We start from the raw sequence: 19,431 nt of genomic DNA, 5'->3' as shown, positions 1-19,431 counted from the left end.
GTAGGCTAGACCGACTAGTTCTGTGGAAGAAAAATATTGCTTGCGGCACATAAAGATGAGTGGGCTTTGTTTGAATAAGAAACACTACATTTAATATTGCGTGGTTATATTATAATTCCATGTTTGCCCTGAGGAGTGTTAGAAGTTGACACAAGCTGGAATGCGTCTAAACCACGAAGGGAGGCAAACTTAATAAAAAACAAAAGTTATGGCCTATGTGCAATAATTCTTTGTGCAACAATTATTGGGAGAAAATAATAGCATGGTCTCCTTTTTTTGTTGCCTCTAGTTTGCAACTCTCATACACTACAATAACTGTTTATTTTACTTGTTTTGAGAAGGATTATCAGCATTTACTTAGTTTTCTTTTGTACAGTGATTGAAAAGAGTAAAGGCAAAATGAACTGATAACATATGGCGCCCTCGTGTATTTCTTTTATCTAAAGGCTAAAACAAATGTCAGTTAATAACTTTAGATTACTTTTAAGAGCAGGAAGATTGGATTGCTGTTATGATTAAGTAGGATAAATCCGTCCCCTGATGTCAATATTACATTAAATTAGATTTGGTTATTCTGATGGATGCTTTTAACTGCAGATTCCTGACCTTAGAGTTTTACCCCAGACACCACACTAGATAAAGAGGATTTTTTCAGCAATGCTCCTGTGCCTGCGTATAACTACAGCTCCTGCCCACTGATGTTATTTTCTTTCTCTCCATGCCTTCCGACACCGTCCAGAGCTCCTCTCCGACCTTTATCTGCCTTCCAATGACTTCAGACAACTATGTTCCAACTCCGTATAGATCTCAACTCTAGCTCGGGATCCACCCTGGTCCCTTTCGTCAATCCTGATACAACCGGCACGATTGAGAACCCGACACCCATGTAGGAACCTGAACCGAAGTCAGCCTGAGCTTGACCATTGTCGCGACTAGTAGTCATGCAGCCCTAATCTAATTCGGTACCTCTACTAGAGTGCAGTTATAAGAGGCTCCATTTTCTTTTTGATTGAAACTATGATCCTGTGCCAGAACGGAGTGTACTCCAGAAAACTGATGATGAATGTGAAGATAAAGGGGTTATCACAAAGCAAAACGGTTATGGTATATTTTCGCCTGCACACCGTTTGTCCCTTGTGTTAAGTATGCGCACTCTCTTGGGTTAACCGAAAATACCCAAGTCTATACATATAATCAAACAAAGTGAGGAGCACAACCAAAGTGTTTACAAGAGTCCAAAAAGATATCTTTCACATCCTAGTGGTTGTGGTCCAATTTATAACGAAACTCATGACGGTAGAAGATCATATATTACACAACATCCTTCTTGGTTCCTTTTCATCAATTTTTATTCATGATTCTCAAGTAAAAACAAGATGCCATATCCAGGATGAACAGCTTACGTGTTTCGTCCCTATTCGTTTGGGACTTCTTCAGGGCTGTTAAACATAAAAACATACAAACAAACAATACATTAAAAAGACAAACAGACGCAAATCCTTTAACAATAGCAACAAATCCCCCGAGGGGAGTCCTCATTTAGATCTGTACCTCATAGTTCATTGAACATCTAACAGTGTGGTATCTTCTTAAACGGGTAAAAACCAGATGTTAGCCTATGTCTGTTTTTGGTGGGACTTACCCCTGTCCCTTATGGATAGACTAGCCCTCACAAAAAGGATCTTGCAGCCAAGAATCCTCTACGTGCTCCAGGGCGCAATCTATGCGATTACACATGATTTCCGCACCATTGACAGCCTTGTGATAGGCCTGTTTGGGGTAATAAACGGAAGCGTGTGGGGTTGCCTACTCTTAGGTGGACCTGGGGGTGGGGGGGCCTAGAGGTTCCCCATATTTAACTATATTATATGGCAGCACACCTAAAGCACGTGGTCCACAGGTTGGGTGCTGAGGATAATTGGGAGAAGCAACTACTAAAGGGCACCCATGGCTTCCACTTCACTGTTGTTTCCTTCCTTTCTTCATATTGGTCCTCCTTTCTTCCTGGAGCTTTGTGTTCGTCCCTTCTGTGGAGCATGGGACAAGTACAGCTACTTACCTGTCTGCGACCAATGTCCCTCCACAGGGCACACTCTCCTTCTGGTACTTCTTTAAAAAAATATTTTTTACATACACTCCTAGAGAATGCATGTGTCTCCAAGCTCTCTACCCCACCCTTGCCATGCTCCTTATGTTGTTTCTTCTCCCTCTCTCCTCTTGCTGGCTGTTGATTGGTTCCCCAACACCCCACCCTCCTCCTTCTGTCTGTTGTTTGGTTAACCACCCCCCATCCTCATTCGTGTTCCTTGCCCCACAAGCTTCCTGCAATGTTTTTACAAATATTGCACTGCAGCATTGACTGCTTTGCAACATGCCTTAACGGGAGGGGGGAAAAGTGCTGATTCAATCTGCTTTTTTTATTTTACTTTAAGCCGTGTTCCACTGCAACTCACACTTTGGCTCGGGCAGTGCTTGTTTTGTATATGCCAAGACTGGCAATGCACCCAGTGTAAACTTAATATACAATGTCTTTTGGGCCTCCTGTAAGATGGGGGCGTTTCATGGGAGCTTCGGCCTTGGTTCTCAAGATCTATGTTAACAGGCTGCCTCCTTTTGTTACACTTGCCCAGAAGCTGATCCCAATATTGCCTTTTGATTATTTTGCCAGGCTCTTTCTATTCATTAGCTCAGAGTTCTCCGAATATGTGGCGCATCTTATTTTATTTAGTGTTTGAGAAGTATGGTTTAACCAGCGCAGTTTTGAGAGGTCTTTTCTAGACCATCGAGGGGTGATTTTAGTTACATTCCCAACTTCGGGTTATTACACAGACCCTGAGCAGCTGTTTGCATGCTAACCCAGACAACAAAAACATTTTGAATACGAACCCTGGGTTAATATATGACAAGTCATGCTCAAAGCATACCCATATCTGGTGAACTCCAACTGGTTCAAGAAACCATAGGGACTAAAATCTTATAGGTCTCCCCACTTAGTCGATCCTGGTGAACTCATTAGTCCCAACAACCAGCTAATAATGGAGGCTCCCAAGGCCCGAATGTGGCTTGTGTAGGGGAACAACGTTTTCAAGGGACAGAAAAACCTACATTGGAGCCGACTACACTAAAATATTGGTCTTATGATCTGAGAATTCCACAAGACCACTGGCCATCACTGAAAAAAAGTAATAATAATTGCACTACAACATAATGTGCAATTGCAGTGGTGGATCCCAATAATATTTTTACTAAATCACTGCAACCCATTGACATACATTTTTTTTATAACATATGTAGCTTCTGAGCCACAGAAGTGATTTCATTAGATGGATATAGTGCTCAGGTGATCAAACAAAGAAAGGGAAGACCAAAAGAAGGACTAACTATTGGGCCCCGGCAAGCGTCTCAGTAAAAGCCCAATCAGACCTAAAAATGAACAATAATATTCAACATCTAAGGTAAAATACTCACACATGGTCTCTTTAACATTGTGCATGTCTACCTTTCCCCACAAAGCACTAGTGCTAGAGTGGCCCTGTCAAAAGACGCAGAGCTGTGTATTAACTAAGCAAGACAGGAACTGGCAGCACATGGGTTTGAAAACTGAATGAGATGTAGAACCACTCCTATGATTAGAGAACAAACTATAAAATTAAGAACCTTTACGGGGGATCCCCACTCTCATAATATAGGAGCATAGGAAAACAAAGCCTGGCCAAAAATGAAGCAGTCTGGTTGCATCTAGCGCTTTACATTCCCTCAATGTCTGCACTCCATCCAGTATACTTGCAAACAAACCTTTCAGGTCTTATAATCATGCTAGTTTGATCAATTATACATTATTAAATCTAGACTCCTGGTGCCTTGTTATTGACGTGAAAGTTGAAGGAAGAATTAAAAGTGACCAACGCCCATTATTAGTGAAAACGTCCGTTACCCAAAGCATAGCCTGTATGCCTAAAACTAAGGTGCTTCTAAAGATACACATCCTGGCCGCAATTTCCTTACCTTGCTGTGGACTGGGATATGAGAGTATCATCTAGTTTTTGGATTGGTCTCTCTTTTGCTGTTTTTTTTCTTTCTTACGTGATTTAAAAAAAAAATGTTTACACAACCACTACTTATTCATTTTTTTGGGAGCTCTTCCTGTTACTATATCTTGCGTACTTATCACCCTTTTGGCACCATCAGTGTCCGTCTTAGAGGTTATTTCCTGTTGCATTTGGTTCTATCTGAAGTAAGTTATTATGGAGTGTTTTTCATTCAGATTTGCCTATCTTGCTTGTAGCTTATCTTAGTGAACCAGACCCATCAATTATAACACTCTCTTGCAGTCCATTAGTATTGATTGTATCGCCTCTGGTACTTCTGCAAGTTTAGCTAAGTTTGCTGAGTAGTTGCAGGGTTCATTTAAAGTGGGCCAGTTAGTTTTTCAATGTTATTCGTACTACCTCTTCTATCGCCTGCATTCTTTTATCTATGGTTTATCAATGTTTTCTACAGGATCCCATTTGGGACTCTTACTTCAGTGTCTTTGTGGTTGGAGTCCCTGCTGTTCTATTTAAGGTTTTGCACATTGCTCTCATTTTGGTGAGGATCTGATGAGTTGGTGGAGTTTGCGATATCACATGATTTTGTTTATTGAGGTCATTTTCATCATGTGGGGGACTTACGCAGGGTTCTATCTAAGAGCCGAGTGGTAGTAAAGTGGGCAATATGGAAGGAAAGACGAGCATCCACCTTGTCCAAATCTTCCTCCTTATTCATTTGAAATGAGTTGTTGTTGCTAGTTGGATTCTCAGCACCTTTAAATTCAGGTGAGAATATATTAGCAAGATAATAAGAACCTCTACTTCTAAAGTTGACTGAGAACTAAACAAGGCATGGGAATGTAATTTGTTGCTTCCGCAGGTGTCTTATGAATTTCGGCAGTTGGTATATTGTTAGCAGTAGCTCAGGTTGTGAAACGTTGAGTGCTGGTAAATGTTCACAGATTTGAAAATGCAGTCAATGATTGAGCAAACTTTGTAATGTCTAGTCGAGGCATAATCTGGTGGGTGAATAGGGTTCAGTGCTGCTTGTACTCTCTCAGAATTGCAGATGACATCTTGAGTTGAGTTGGAGGTACTTAAGTCAGGGATACTGTTGTAGATCATTTTTTAAATAGTAATCTGTTATTTATTTAGTGATGGTACTTTTGGTTTAGATTGTGATGCTAAAGAACCTGACTAAACAATTGTTGTAAGTCCTCACTTGCAGAAAGGCCCCGAGGAAGTGAGGCTTCAATGAGAGTTACGGTTGGAGAAGCCGCTTCACTTCTCCCTTCTGGTCATTCCCCTTTGAAGGTTCAGTTCTTTGACGTTAATGTTGACAGTTGCTGCATTTAGTACTGCACTTAGTTTGTGAGGTACTCTAGGATCTTTCCTGTCATGTCCTGTTTTGGCCAACATTCTTGGTCGAGAGCTTGTTGTTTTCATGGTTTCTATATATCAAATGGCAGACACATGCTGATTGTGGACTACCTTCTGGTGCTAGAAGATTGGATACCTGCGTGATTGGATTGGCTTTGCCCAAGCAATTTCCCTGTTCTTTTGATTAAAGCATGGGGATTATAGCAACTAGCTTAATTCAATTTCATTTTCAGGTTTGCTTCCCTGGTAGCATGCTCTTATTACCGTTTATGCTTTAATGCATACTGCTAAACTTTAAATCTGAACTGGACTACAGTAAAAGTAATTAAATCGAATAAGTAAAGAAGTTGTGTTCAATGGTAATGGGAACGTAGAGGGCTAGTGGTTTTATTGTTCGTTGTTTGGTTGTCAGTTAATTGTCTATTACTCTGCGCTACTCAAAGATGGGCACGATACAGTATTTATTCACCGAGTTTATAGTGCAGGCAAGGGTACAAGCGCTCATGGCTGTTTATACAGTCCGCTGCGACAATCTGCTTCCGCTGGGAGAATGTGTGATAGCATGACGTCAAACAATCGGACTCACAAATTAGCGACTCTCTGAATCAGCAGAGAATGGCACAGTCCCTCCAGCCACCAGAAATCTAGATCAATCATAACCGTCTCCAAACACCAGACTAATTGAAAAAATTTAGAGATGCTGGGAGGCCCTTCATACTAGGCGACCCTTAACCAGGTTTGCCCAACTTACCAAAATCAATATCGCTGCCATCACTTTCAGTTCTCTACAACTCTGCGAGGTGACAGCCAGTCATTTAAGGGAGGATGTGTTTAGTGTTCCTCCTAAGACTCTCAGACCCCCTCTTAGACTCACTCATGTCTTAAAAAAAGAAAGGCCTCGGCTCACACGCATGATTGCTGTGTGTGCCGAGATGAGTATAAAAACTCTACATCTTGCAGGGTGAACTTAAGGGTGGGATGCACTCTCTCCAAAGCCATGCAGTGGGCGGGATCTTTCTCCAGCTCAAGATTCAGGGACTGAAGACTTCTGTTTCTTTTTCTACTGTTTCTAGATGTAGTTTGACTTCTTCTGAGAGCAAGATGGCATGTACTGTGAGGAGTCCTGATTGTAGTGCATCAGTAGAACTGCATATGCATCATTTAGCCTCTGCAGCACAGCATGCTGCCAGCCAGGATTATGCGCACATGGGCCAAACGGTATGCTGGTTTCAATACTGGTATTGAATCATTATTTTGAGATGCATTGATAATGCTCTGCACTGGTACTGAAGTAAGGGGGTACTGATGAGAAAGTTTGAGGGGCCTGCCTCTGAACAGAGATATACTCTAAAGACAATCTCGAGGCCCACACCAAGCAGGCCCCTTAGCGATTGCCTTCCTTATGAAGAACAAGGAGATCAACCTGATGTATGGCAAAGGAAGATCTATATTTTCTAGTCTTTGGCCACATACTAGCCCATTCTCCACCAGCTGTACAATCCCATGTCTAATACCACTGTTTTGACTTTGAAGATGCAATTTCGTAGGAACTCTGGACTTTTCCCCATCGCAAAGAAAAAGCTTTGATAACCCTCACCGCTACCAGCACACTCCTGTTTCCTTCCTCAGCTTCTGTCTGATCTGGGATGCCTAATGATGACAGTGACAAGCACTGATAGAGTGCCGGATTACCGCATGGCTTAACTCTGTGTGGCATAAGAGAAAGTACTTCTAGAAACACTGTCAAAAAAACAATGAGCAGTCTGTCCAAAAATTGCTTCTGCCTAAGCACATTTTGAAGTACTTGGCCAAAAATGTCAAGCTTCCAGTGAACATTCATGTTGTCAGACTGCTGGTGATAAAGAAATAAATATAAGGTTACACCACAAGATTTCTTCCACTTTGTGGGCATATTCTTCTTGACTCCCTTGTTGTGTGTGTGTGTGTGTATATATATAAGAGGGTGGTGAGGCGGTGAGGAGAGCAAGGAAATTGATATTGTGGTAAGCGGGTGGCAATGGGGCTTCCATGCATTTATAAAGAGAGGCAAAAAAAAATCCTAGATGACACGATCATTTCAGATGCCAATATCAATCCTTTACCTCCGACGCAGCTAAAAGCGTCTGTCCTCTGCCAGGAATTCTAACAGCACCACATTGCTATGCCTTTTTCACTGAAGGGATATCTTCAGGACACAGGTGGGCTCCATCCAATACAGATGGCGAAAAAACACAGGCAGCAGCAAAGATAGCATGTACTGCTGTCTTTGAGCGCCTGTCACATCATTCCTTTCCCAAAAAGCAAACCACTAAAAGATATTCCAGACATGGATACTGTGGAAATAGGCATAGAAAGTCAAGAGTCCCCCAGAACAAGGGATCTTCTGCCTTAAAGCAGTGGCCTTCGGCACCGCTCCGCTTCACTCAACACCTGTTTGGGGACTAAACAGGCTATTTTTTTTGTTAATATAACTTTTTATCAATGTCTGCTTTCTCTCATCACCGACAACAACTGTCTTGAATTCCACATCGCATCACCAAGTATTTCACCACGCCGACACAGCATTAGTCAAGACCACCAATCTCTGTAGCAAGCGGAAATGTAGGCATATTAGTTAGCCGACTGCTAACATGAAGCCGAACGACTTGGTACTCACTTAAAGAAACTATAAACATCTCTGGTATCCTGGAAAGATCATACTTCTCATCGGAACAAATAATTGAATTCCTCCAGCATCTGGTGCCCCCAGGGTGTTCCAGTATATCCATGCACCTTCACTCGATATGGAGTTGGATGCTTTTGTCAGTTTTTAAGGCCAGACTAGTACCTAAGCCTGAGGAGAACTTTAAATCAATTGTGGTTGAAACGCGTCAACATTTCTACCAAGGGAAAATACATGGCAATGGGAAATCACTGAGAGATAATTTGAAAAGACTAATAGGAGACCAATGTGCTTTCTAAAATTACACAGCCACTTATCCCTGGCATAATCCTTAATTTGAAGGGCATGCGGGCAAATACTTAGAATAATTAACCTGTACTTTCATGTATGTATGTAACTGAGCTTATAAAGCACCTGGTTACACTGACCAGTGTGTCCCCGCGCTAAAGTATCAGCCCACCACTGCCTCCCGTGTCGTCCTATCACCCATTTCCCAAAGTGACCTCTCTAACCTACCCCCTGAGGAATAAGTGGGTTTTCAGCTCTTTACGAAAGACCAGCTCTGAGGCTTCCAACCGGAGCGTACGGGGTAATCTGTTCCATAGTTGGGCTGCCAGAAAGCGAACAAACGCCCTCCCATTCTCGCTCTTCTGATCTTAGGGACCTTCACTTGGCACGCCCCTCTGGATCTTGATTGCCGGGTCAGATTGTAAGGGGTTAGCAAATTCAGAAGGTAACTGGGCCCTTTCCCCTGTATGATCCGGTGACTGACACATAGGGCTTTGAACTGCACACGTTATTTAACTGACAGCCAGTGTAGTGTCTCCAGAGCTTTCTTGGGGGGAGCTTTCTTAGGCAGCATCAACACCAGACAGGCTGCCGCATTCTGAATGCGCTGAAGCCTCTGGATGCACCTCCCATTTGGCCCCAAATAGAGGGCATTGCCATAATCCAGCCTCGAAGTAACCAAGGCATGGACTAAGGATTTCCTAGCTGTTGTAGGTGTTAGGTCCAGGGTCTTTCTGAGGCCTCGTAGAATGCCAAAACAAGTGCCCACAACAAGTCTAGTGTGGTACTCGAGTGAGATTTTAGAGTCAATCCATACCCCCAGGTTCCTAACTTGTTCACTGGGTGAGGGTAGAGAGCCAAGCGTCTTTGATAAATACCAAATTGGGTCTTACATTTTTTATATTATTTTAAAAAAAAAGATAATTGAAAGACATTCACTGTAACTTTATGATCACAAAAAAGGTGTTGACTTTTTTTTTTTTTGCCTTTGTATTTTGTGTCAATGTCTGTCCTGTACATAAGTGGCTATACATGTGTTTCTATTCCCTGTATGCTGCGTTACATTTAATCAATGCATAATCGTATGACTAATTTAAAAAAAGGAAAAAAATTTAATGAAGAATCACAATGATCAACTAATTAATTCTTTGTTTCCTTCAATGCCAGCCATCATTTTGTACGTGTGAGTTTCTTTTCTATGTGCTATCAAAAGGGGAGTGCTATGGCTATCCTAAACAACATTCTGCTTACCGACATCTGTAAAGCTGCTAAATGACCAACTGTACACAGGTTCACTAAACATTAATGGGTGGACATTCGTGCCTGACAAGAAGCAAGTCAGTCAAACCGTACTTAAAACTTAGTTAAATATGTCTTCCTTTGCTGCTCGCAAGCTTAAGCTCCCTCCCAGCTTCCACGATGAGAGCTCCAGGTTTAAGTCTTGGCAGTTAACTTTTTTACTGATTGAATACTCATATGCGAGTACACGTATACTTTACTACTTTGCCCCTCTACACCCACTTACACTTACCCGAAGGAGGAAAAACTATATGTTGTTGTTCTTATCATGAAAAACTGAGCCCAAGGTATTGGGTTCTGAGACCTAGCTTGTGACAGGGCTACCGGCCAATGTGGTCAGACAAAGCCCAAAAGAAAGAAAAATTTCTTTCTTGAGTCCCTTCACTCACCGGGGTTGCCCCACGGTGACATGCTTCATCATTGGGGCCATCCCAGCTCTCTACGAACTGGGGCGTGCTACGACTTGCGAACTACGTAGGAGCACTTTTATTGTGAAGACTATGTGTGGGGCAAAGTGTAATGGAGTGGGTGTAGGTGATTTAAAAATACCGTGCTAGTGGGCCTAAACAATTTTATTCTTGCTCCTAGGTTGGTATGGTTTAAAAATGGGGTAGAACACTGTATGCCAGCCTATAATGGAGATGGAATCAGTGTTTTGGTCCAAAATCCGATTGCCTCAGCCTTGCCGGCTCTAACCGACTTCCATTACAGGAGGCAGAGAGAGGCAATCGGAAAAAGCACTGTATTTTAAAATCACCTACACCCACTCCATTACACCTTTCACCCTTGACACTGATGCAAAAGTGGATCCCATTGCCATGCCTTGGCATGGACCTTTAGATGTGCATTACCATCTCCCAGAAAGAGTGAACCCATACATCACGAGAATGTGATGAAAAGAGCTTCTGAAATAGCCAGAGCTAGATTTCAGAAACCAAGGATCATTTGCTGTTTTGAAGTCTTCGGATTGTTGACTTCATAGTAAGAATAATACATTCTACTCCTTTATATTACATTTTCTATCATGGTCACAATGGGATTCTGTATGATAGTTTCTCCAATTTGCGTTTCTGGAGCAGGATGTTAAGGAAACTCATTTTTTTAATGTAAAGTTCTAGATAGAAAACAGGAATTTGAGTTTGAGGAAAGGTACCTACTCCCATCCAGTTTAACTCCCGTTCAGCGCGCCCAATTTCCTCCATGGACAATACACGGTCTACAACTTTACTGTTGCTCACTCCATGCTGTTAATATTGTTGCTTCTGTACTAATGTTGGCAGGATGTTTCTTGCATTGACTACTTTTATTTTGTCAAAGCATACTAATACCCCCGCCCCAAGCCCAGGACATTTTGATTCTCTTCAGAGGAGATAGACTTTCGAATGAATACTGAGAGCACAGGCTCCTCCTCCACCTTGTAGAACTATTTTGCCCTTAAACTGAGACTCGTGCAGTTCTGGATGATTCTGATGTAGGGGGGAACAGGGTTAACAAGGAGGCCAAATCATTTAATCACCTCTTTAACATGACCGTGACGAAGTGAGAGATGATGGATGGAACTCTCTCCCAAAGGGAGTGTCCTGTAGAGAAGCCAAAACTAGGCCTAAGTCCCAGACCAAGGGGAGAGGTTGTGCTGCGAAATGCTTAATGTAGCGTTCTGTCAAAACTGTGGGTGCAGATTTGCCGGATCCTCCTCCTGGTCTTCTGCCATATGACAAAGTAAAGGGTGGGGTAAGGGGTTGGAACTATGCCTTTCACTTCCTTCAAACACCACTGACAGCAGAGCCTTCGCACACCATATGTGAGACAATAGCTTTGCAATGAGGGAAATATATCTACTCTTGTATATATTTGTAATTTTATAACTGAATGGATGATAGTTAACAGCTAAGGCTCAATCAATCAATCAATCAGAACATTTGTATAGCGCACTACTCACCTGGAGGGTCTCAAGGCGCTGCAGTAGGCCTGTGTTTGTTATGGAGTCAAGCCAATCCTATATTTTATATAATATGTACATCAGTGGGGCTTTAGTTCAGCACTTTTCTGCATTGGTCTGTCTGTTTGTCATTTACACTCCTTCCAGTCATGCCAGCCCTCGTTAGCGATTGTATCTCTTGCCGTTAAGTGATTGCATTTTTTCAGAACGCAAGTTCCCATCCACCTGAGCTTGACTGCCCTTCTGTGCTAGGTTTGGTTCACCAATCCTTTATTATTCCATTTTCTTCTTTTGTAGGTCCCCTTTTATTTTCCACCTCCTTTTCATTTTATTGAGCAACCAATTGATGCCGGACGGCGCTAACGAGCCTTGTGCTTGATGCCTATTTCATCTCAGACAGCCGCATCCCTTGCGACCCTACCTCTAAACCAGGCGACCATCATGGAATAGTATTGCCCATGTCATGCTGCAGCATTAAAAGAATACACTATGTATAATGCCAATGCATAATGGGCACCCGCTGCTCTGTTGAATTTTGTTATTGCAAGCATCTGCCCGCTACATTTAGGTGATCACTTGTTTTCTTTATTCTACTTGAATTCATTCTATTTATCTTGAATATATGTTTTTGAGTTTGATGTGTTTTATATTGTAATTTGTGTAAGTGGGTGAATGCAAGAGTGAGTCAGTGGGTAGATTAATGGGTGCATGAGTGCAACTATAAGTGAGAGTCTGCATGTAAGATCACTTGAGTGTCGAAACCCAATAACTACTTGAAGACCTTCATTTGTAAGCCAGAGCTATAGGCATTGCCAATGCTTATTTTGGGTTCGTTTTCACCCTGTGATCAGACTCCTATATTCTAGCAGTCAAACACTTCTAAATGTTTCTCCTACCTGCTCTTAAATTAACCATTTTATGATGATCCCTCTGCAATCTAGTGCATGTGTCCTTAACGAGCCACCAAGTCTAATATAGCTAATCAGACAAACCTGCGCTGTGATTTGTGGGACAGCTCAACAGCCCACTCTGCATTGGCCATCCCCACAGGAACCACAGAGGTGAGCAAGAAACCTTTCAGCAGAAGACTACTCTTTGGGCCAGATATACGACCCTTCTATTTTGCAAGTTGTAAATTGGAATGTACAACAGTGTCGCCAACACTGTTTGCGATTCCCAATGGGGTCGCAAATTACCTGCCTCATTAATATTCATGAGGCAGGTCGCAATTTGCGACCCCATTGGGAATGGCCAGTACCCACAGGAATGGTGGCCTGCTGGGGTCAGCAGACCACCATATCTGTGACTGCTTTTTAAATAAAGCAGTTTTTAAAAAAAAAGGCAGACTGTTTACTTTAAAGGAAACCGCGATGCATTCAATAAAGAAAAATGAAACGTTTGTTTCATTTTTTAAGATCGGACCACTGCCTGCTCTTAAAAAAATATTTTCACTGCCATTCACAAAGGGGAAGGGTTTTGCGAGTGGCTTAACACCTTTTTGAAATAGGTGGAAAACTGTGAGTGTTTTGCGACCGCAGTTGCAAAACAATCGTACATAGAAGTGCGACTTGCTATTAGGAAGGGACGCCCTTGGCACGCCCCTTCTTTATATTGAGTCACAAACACTATTTTGTGAGTTGGTAATGGGTGACTGACTCGCAAAATAGGGTTTGTACATTACACAGACCTATTTTGCAGTCGTAAACGGGCCAATTACTTGTTTGCGACTGCAAAAAATGGTCGTACATCTGGCCCTTTCTCCTTTTCATAGGAAAACCGACCTACTGGTCTGACTAAAATCGGAGTGGCCTCTTGAAAGCAACCGGCATAAAAACGGACGAGTGTTGGTCATAGCAGTTTTAAATGGGACTTTATGGTGCAGGAATAATGTTTTTACTTGTGTTCTGTCGTCAGAGCTGGCAACGACTGATATAGTAAATTCAGGAACGAGGTAAAAGCTGCCAAGAACTCCAGCAATGCCCATTTTCTACTTGCCCACAAAAAATTGGCATTGTATCCTAAAGAATGAGAATGCCGTGCTCTTTTAAAGCCCTGGACAAACCGCTTTCCTAAGTTGCCTTAAAACACGCCCCTGAGTCTGGAATCCCAGCAGAGCACATAAAAAGGCAGTGTAGCATTATCTGAACCATTGATCATGCTGCTGAGCCGTGTGTGATGCCAAACATGTGACAAACAGGAGAGCCACATGTGACCGGACTGTAATCTTAAGAATGTGCTTGCATCCTAGCGCCTGGATCGCTTCAGCTGGTTCTAGGCAGGGCAGAGTGTCCGCAGCGCTTCACGAATCAGAACTTAGATGTCCTGGGGTGTGTGTGGACCTTTGCCATACAGAACGTTATAGCTCTGCTGCATGAGTCCTTGCAGATTAACGTCTGTGACTGTGTCTTGTGGGTGTTCTTGGCGTTCATCGCAGAAGTCCCATGTCTCCGTCTAGTTAATCCTTAGCCGTAGGATATTGGCTTTTAATGACAGCCTCATTGTTGGTCCCGGACTAGAGTAATACATAATCATGTTGAATGCTGGTAAACGAATGTATGCTTCTGTCAAGCCTCTCACAAGTGTGGGAATCAGGATAGGTGAGAACCAGAGCATTTGTTTGCTTTTTTTCTTTCCAAGTTTGTGTTTACTGTTTATTTATTGGTCTCTTCATTCTTCCAAGCAGATTCCAGTACCTGGCTGTTCAACTCTCCCTCCCAGATACTTAACTTAGTTCTTTGTGCTTTGACCCCCCCCACCCCCTCCCTACTTTCTGTGGTTGACTTCACAACAACACATTACGACGATCCATTTAATTTCTTCCATGGAGTTGAAGTAAAGGCTTGTGAGGTTAAATGCATCCTCCTAAGGTGTGTTTCTGTTTGGACCAGGTATGATCTAGGGCCAGAACTCCAGCTCCCCCACCCATCCTCCCCTAACCTTACCTCTCTCTCACTTTATATAACCTAATATTTATGCTCCACCAACTGCAGTATCCTCCCAGCAACTCCATTATTCCTATGTCTTCCAGAGTCTCACTGTGCATGGTCCATCCTGTCTCTTCTGGGTGGACCCCATGAAACCTATATACTCACTGCATGAAACCAGGCATTCTGGGGGGTTGCTTTTCTGTAGCTCTGGGGCGACCTCAAAGTACATGTGCCATGGCTGTCTATATCCATCGCATTCCTTTGGCTGCTTCTAAGCGGCCCGTAGTTGCATGTATCCAGTGCATTTCTTTCTACTTCTCCTCTGTTGCTCATATCCACCCAAGAAAGGGAACCTATTACCTCTCCTGGGTACACATAATATGCTTTTCTTACTGGTTGTTTCATTTTTCTTTGGGCATACTTGTGGCAACACAGTAGCCGCCACAGAAGAACTGAACTCTACTACTCCACGCATACAATAACAAACACCACTGTACACCACTCTGTGATTAAACGCTTTGCCCAGCCAAGCAACATCTTCACCATAGTGTGCCACATGTCTCCTAAAAAACTCCAGGGTCACGTCCGAGGTATTAAAAGATGTACAAATGTAACTGCAGTACAATACATTCAGACCTTTCCAGCTGTATCTGTCTAATGGCAGCATTTACCTATGGGCTCACAAGATATGAACGTGGGTGGGAGTTTCAACAGGGCACAGTCACTTTCATTTCCCACTATCAATTCAAGTAGGGCATTTTTTTAAAGTTCTCAAAACTAAAAAAGTCAATACCATTTTAAGGGTATCGGAGCATCAAACATACATATACAAAATCAGCAGTAATTTTTAGCTATCAGTTTAATGGGAGAGTCTGTACAGGGACACATCAGTACACATGTTAGAGGTCCAGATTCCCTCATATCGTTTCTCATTTGGTTCACCAGTCTATTCATTAAGTCCTTATGATTGCCGTGTCTCCTACGCTATTCACATTAGTCTCCGAGGACTTTCTGGAGACTCTTGTCCATTCTCACTTTGGTTATTGGTAGAGGAAACTCGTATGGCCGTTCTCTCGCTGCCTATTTCAACGAGCCAAGGAGAGAGCCTGCCAGTGTATCATCACATGCCTTTGAGCAAAAAGGGCCACAAATTAAAAAAAATTGTTTTCCCTTCTTGGATCTGTGTTGTAGACAGTTCCAGAATACAGTGTTTAAAGGAAAAAGTAACTGTGGTTCCTACAACGCTTCTCAGAGCATTCATCGCCTGGTTCCAGTATTCTACAATATTGGACATGGTCAGTTCCGATGGGAAAAGTCAGCACTCTCCAGTGGAAGTGGGGGGGCAGGGGGTGGGGGGTAAGTAAGTCACCTTGTCAATTTGATTTTTACCTAGTGTTACTGCTGTAAAGTAGGCTTTATAAAGTATCTTGAATTGGGTGACACTTAACCCCCTCGTTTCTGGCTACCTTTTTATGATTAAACAAGTCTATTTTTTATTTTGGTATCCTTTAGCTTAGTCTTTTTTTCCTACCATTTCGCATGGATAGGTAGTGGTGTTTTTGGGCCGTCCTGAATGAGCACTTCATAAAAAGAAGAAATAGGTTAACTACCCTTTGTAAATTAAGAGATCCCACAATGTGGGTGATTCGGGTGGTACACTCCGGACCTCCTCCCAGGCAAGGCAGCCTGCTTTTGTTTTTCTTAAAGATCCAGAACTGACCCATTCCCTTCCCAGATCAATGTTGAGGCACCTTCACTATCCAGAAACTATTCCCTTAAAGTTTTTCCACTATGTAACATACCCCTTGCACTGATCCGGCTGCACTTGCCTCCCTACACAGTTTATGGAAGTATGGAAAACCCCAGTTCCTAACCTTCACTAGGAACTGATCCCTTCCCCCTTTATTGCCTAAGCATATATCTAGGACATTAATGTAACCAAATGGGGATTATGTTCTGTGGATCTCAGCAGCCTTAACCATAGATCCAAATCAGTGTTCTGGGTGACAACTAGCGAGTGAACTTTCTCTAGGTTTGGTGTTTTCTCCAGCCACCTTGAGAGATGCCTCAGTTGTCACGCTAGGTATTAGCATTCAAACTATGGGAGATTCAATGTCCCCAGGTCAAATGAATCTTAAGATTATTAAACTTGAGTTTGTGGTGTGCTCTGGGCCATTTCATAAAGGCTAGCACATGACTCCTTATGGGCAAATATGTTGAGGTTAGAGGAGTAGGATTTCTGCACACCATGCCTACCCCATTTCCTTGCTCTCATCCATCCTAGCTCACCTTAATTAGAATTGACAAGTAAAGTAGAATAAATGGTTGCTCTCGTTGGATTCCTATGCTGTCGTTCTAGTGAGGACTTGGGCTCCGATTTAGGGCACTTTGGGACGCATTGATGCACTCGAGAAATTATCCTTTTTGCTCTAGCTTTTAATAGAAAACAGTTTGTGGAATTGTAGAAAAGTGTGTGCTTTTTGGATTGCTCTCATAGCACAGGATCTAAGGTAGGGTTTAAATGTGCTCATTATAGATGTGCTGTTATGAGACCAGGATCTGTGAAATATTTGAGTGTACAGTTTGTGGAGTGTGTAAAAGGGCTAGATCTTAGAGACCATGTAAGACCTCTTTTAAATCTGCTGTAGCCATCGTCATCGGTGGACTCTTCAAAAGCCAGCATTTGCCAGTTTTTCCTGAGTCCAAGTGGTTAATGTTTTTGTTACAGTAGTGTTCTAGATTTCATTCTCCTATACTTAAGACTTGTGGACTTAAAAACAGTTTTATAGCTTTTACAGTGAAGACTTTCAAGTCCTTAATATCTTGTGATGTGGAGGGTGTTTAAAAACAACTTGTGGATGTATGCCACAAAGCACATGAGATGCCATACTCTTGGAGTTATAAGATTACTTGACAAATCCAAAACCTGTGATCTTGATATCCATGTTGCTTTTTTTCTGCAAACCAGGATGGCAACTTGCACAGTACCATTTTTCATGGCCAGCCATTTCTCCTTGTTTTTTAGGACTTTGTTTCTTTATATCAAGACTTTGAGAACTTCTACACGCGGAACCTCTATATGCGCATCCGTGATAACTGGAACAGACCTTTGGTGAGTGTGCCGGGGGCAAAGATGGACATTTTGGATCGATACACAACAGACTACAACTGGACATTCACGTGAGTGCAAGTAACTTTAAGCAAGTGACATCTGTTGATGATAAATTAACAAATTCCAGAAGTGAATAGTTGATTTGGATGCCTCTCTCCTCTCCCTTGATTATTTGGCCTTTCTACTGTTGTGACCTTTCTACTGACCAGCTATCCCTTGCACGACTAACTCCACCTTTCCTTCAACTGCCTGTTTCACCTACAGCTGGTGTAAAGAATGTTGGTGATGTAGGCATATTGCCATTTCACTGAACCCCACATCCCTTGGCATGGTGACGTTAGACTGTTTATCTTGTTATAACACTGGTATTGCTCTAACCCGTTTGCCACTTTCCTCACCCTACTCCTTCCTGAGCTAGACTACTCTTGTAGCCTTCTCACTTCATCTGGTCTCTTCTTGCAATCCTCCTACAGAGTGAGGCTTCCCCTCACCCAAGCAATTCTATCTGAATCGCACACTGATTCCTCCAGAACTCTGCCAAACAAACACTGTCATGCAGTGTTCAAGAGGGGATTCACGTTTTACCCCCATCCTTTGACTAGTCCCTTTCTTTCTGCTCCATTTCCTTAGATTACTCCTTCTCATCGAACCCCCTTCATTAAATGCCCAGCCCCTCTCTATTTAGCCCTCCTTTAAACTTGCCCCTTCTTAATAGCCCTCCTAAATTCATGAACCTTCTACTTTCAGCCCTTTTCTCTTAAAGGAGTCTCCTCCTATGCTCAATCAATCAGGGGTTTATAAAGTGCACTACTCACCTGCGAAGGTCTCGAGGCGCTGGGGGGGGGGGGGGGGTTGTGCAGCTCCGGATTAGTCGAACATCCAGTTCTTGAGGGACTTCCTGAACATATGCAGGGTCGGGGAGCGTCTGATGTTCACTGGGAGCTCGTTCCAGGTCTTGGCTGCGATGTAGGAGAAGGCTCTGGCGCCTGCTCTGTTTCTGGGGATCAGGGGGATCTCTGCCAGGGTGAGGTCGGAAGAGTGGAGATACGTGGAAGGAGACTCTCTCGTTGAGGTATTCAGGTCCGATGTTGTCGAGGGATTTGTAGGTGAGGAGTTTGAAAGTAACCCTCTTCTGTAGTAGGGGAGTTCTGTGTTTAGTCATAATCTAGTGAATAGTCCCGCTCATGTGCAGGGATCCCGGAGCAATCAAAAATAATCTCTTAAGCTGTCTTCTTTGCAGAACTGCATAGACACTTAAGAGAGAATTAAAGACAGATAATGCAGCCTATACATGCAAGGCTACACTGTCCAGTACCTCAACTAGAAATGCAAAGGATATTCCACCAATATCACATTTAAACCTGTCTGCCAGGTTTCACCATGGAAAACACTCCCCCCCCCCCCCCCCCTTCACCAAGTCCTTGGAATGATAGAGCGGAAGGACAGGGCAGACACGCCCCCATAGGCTGCCATTATGTGGCTTAAAAAGGGATACCGTGCCTTTAAGGAAACTTTCCAGAACTCTCCTGGTATCCCAGAATGCACAGCAACTCCCTCCACTTTCGGTTATTTTTTCCGGCTCCTGCTACCAGGACCCTGGAGCATGAGCTCTTCTTTTTTGAGCTTTTTATATTAAATTTTTGTGATTATTTCTGGATTTTTGCAGCTTCACTCGACGTCTTTGACCTTTATCTACATTCTGCTGTGTTTTTTTGGCAGAATTTCTGCAGTCTTCTTGTCTTTATACTATTTCTGTCTGACAAGTGCTTTGTCTGCAGCTGAATTACAGACCAAAG

General features: G+C 42.8%; 1 protein-coding gene across 1 annotated transcript in view; it reads left to right on the top strand.

Moving 5' to 3' along the window:
* Positions 1-19,431, top strand: part of SPTLC2 (serine palmitoyltransferase long chain base subunit 2) — a 340,212-nt gene that overhangs the window by 122,323 nt on the left and 198,458 nt on the right. The window contains exon 3 of the mRNA XM_078659973.1: positions 17,549-17,703. Coding sequence (XP_078516099.1) covers positions 17,549-17,703 — 155 coding nt within the window. The remainder of the gene's footprint in view (positions 1-17,548; positions 17,704-19,431) is intronic.

Source organism: Lissotriton helveticus, chromosome 9 (genome assembly GCF_964261635.1).
Source record: "Lissotriton helveticus chromosome 9, aLisHel1.1, whole genome shotgun sequence".
NCBI lineage: Eukaryota > Metazoa > Chordata > Amphibia > Caudata > Salamandridae > Lissotriton > Lissotriton helveticus.
The sequence above is the reverse complement of the archived record's forward strand: the minus strand, read 5'-3'. Positions and strand labels throughout refer to the sequence as shown.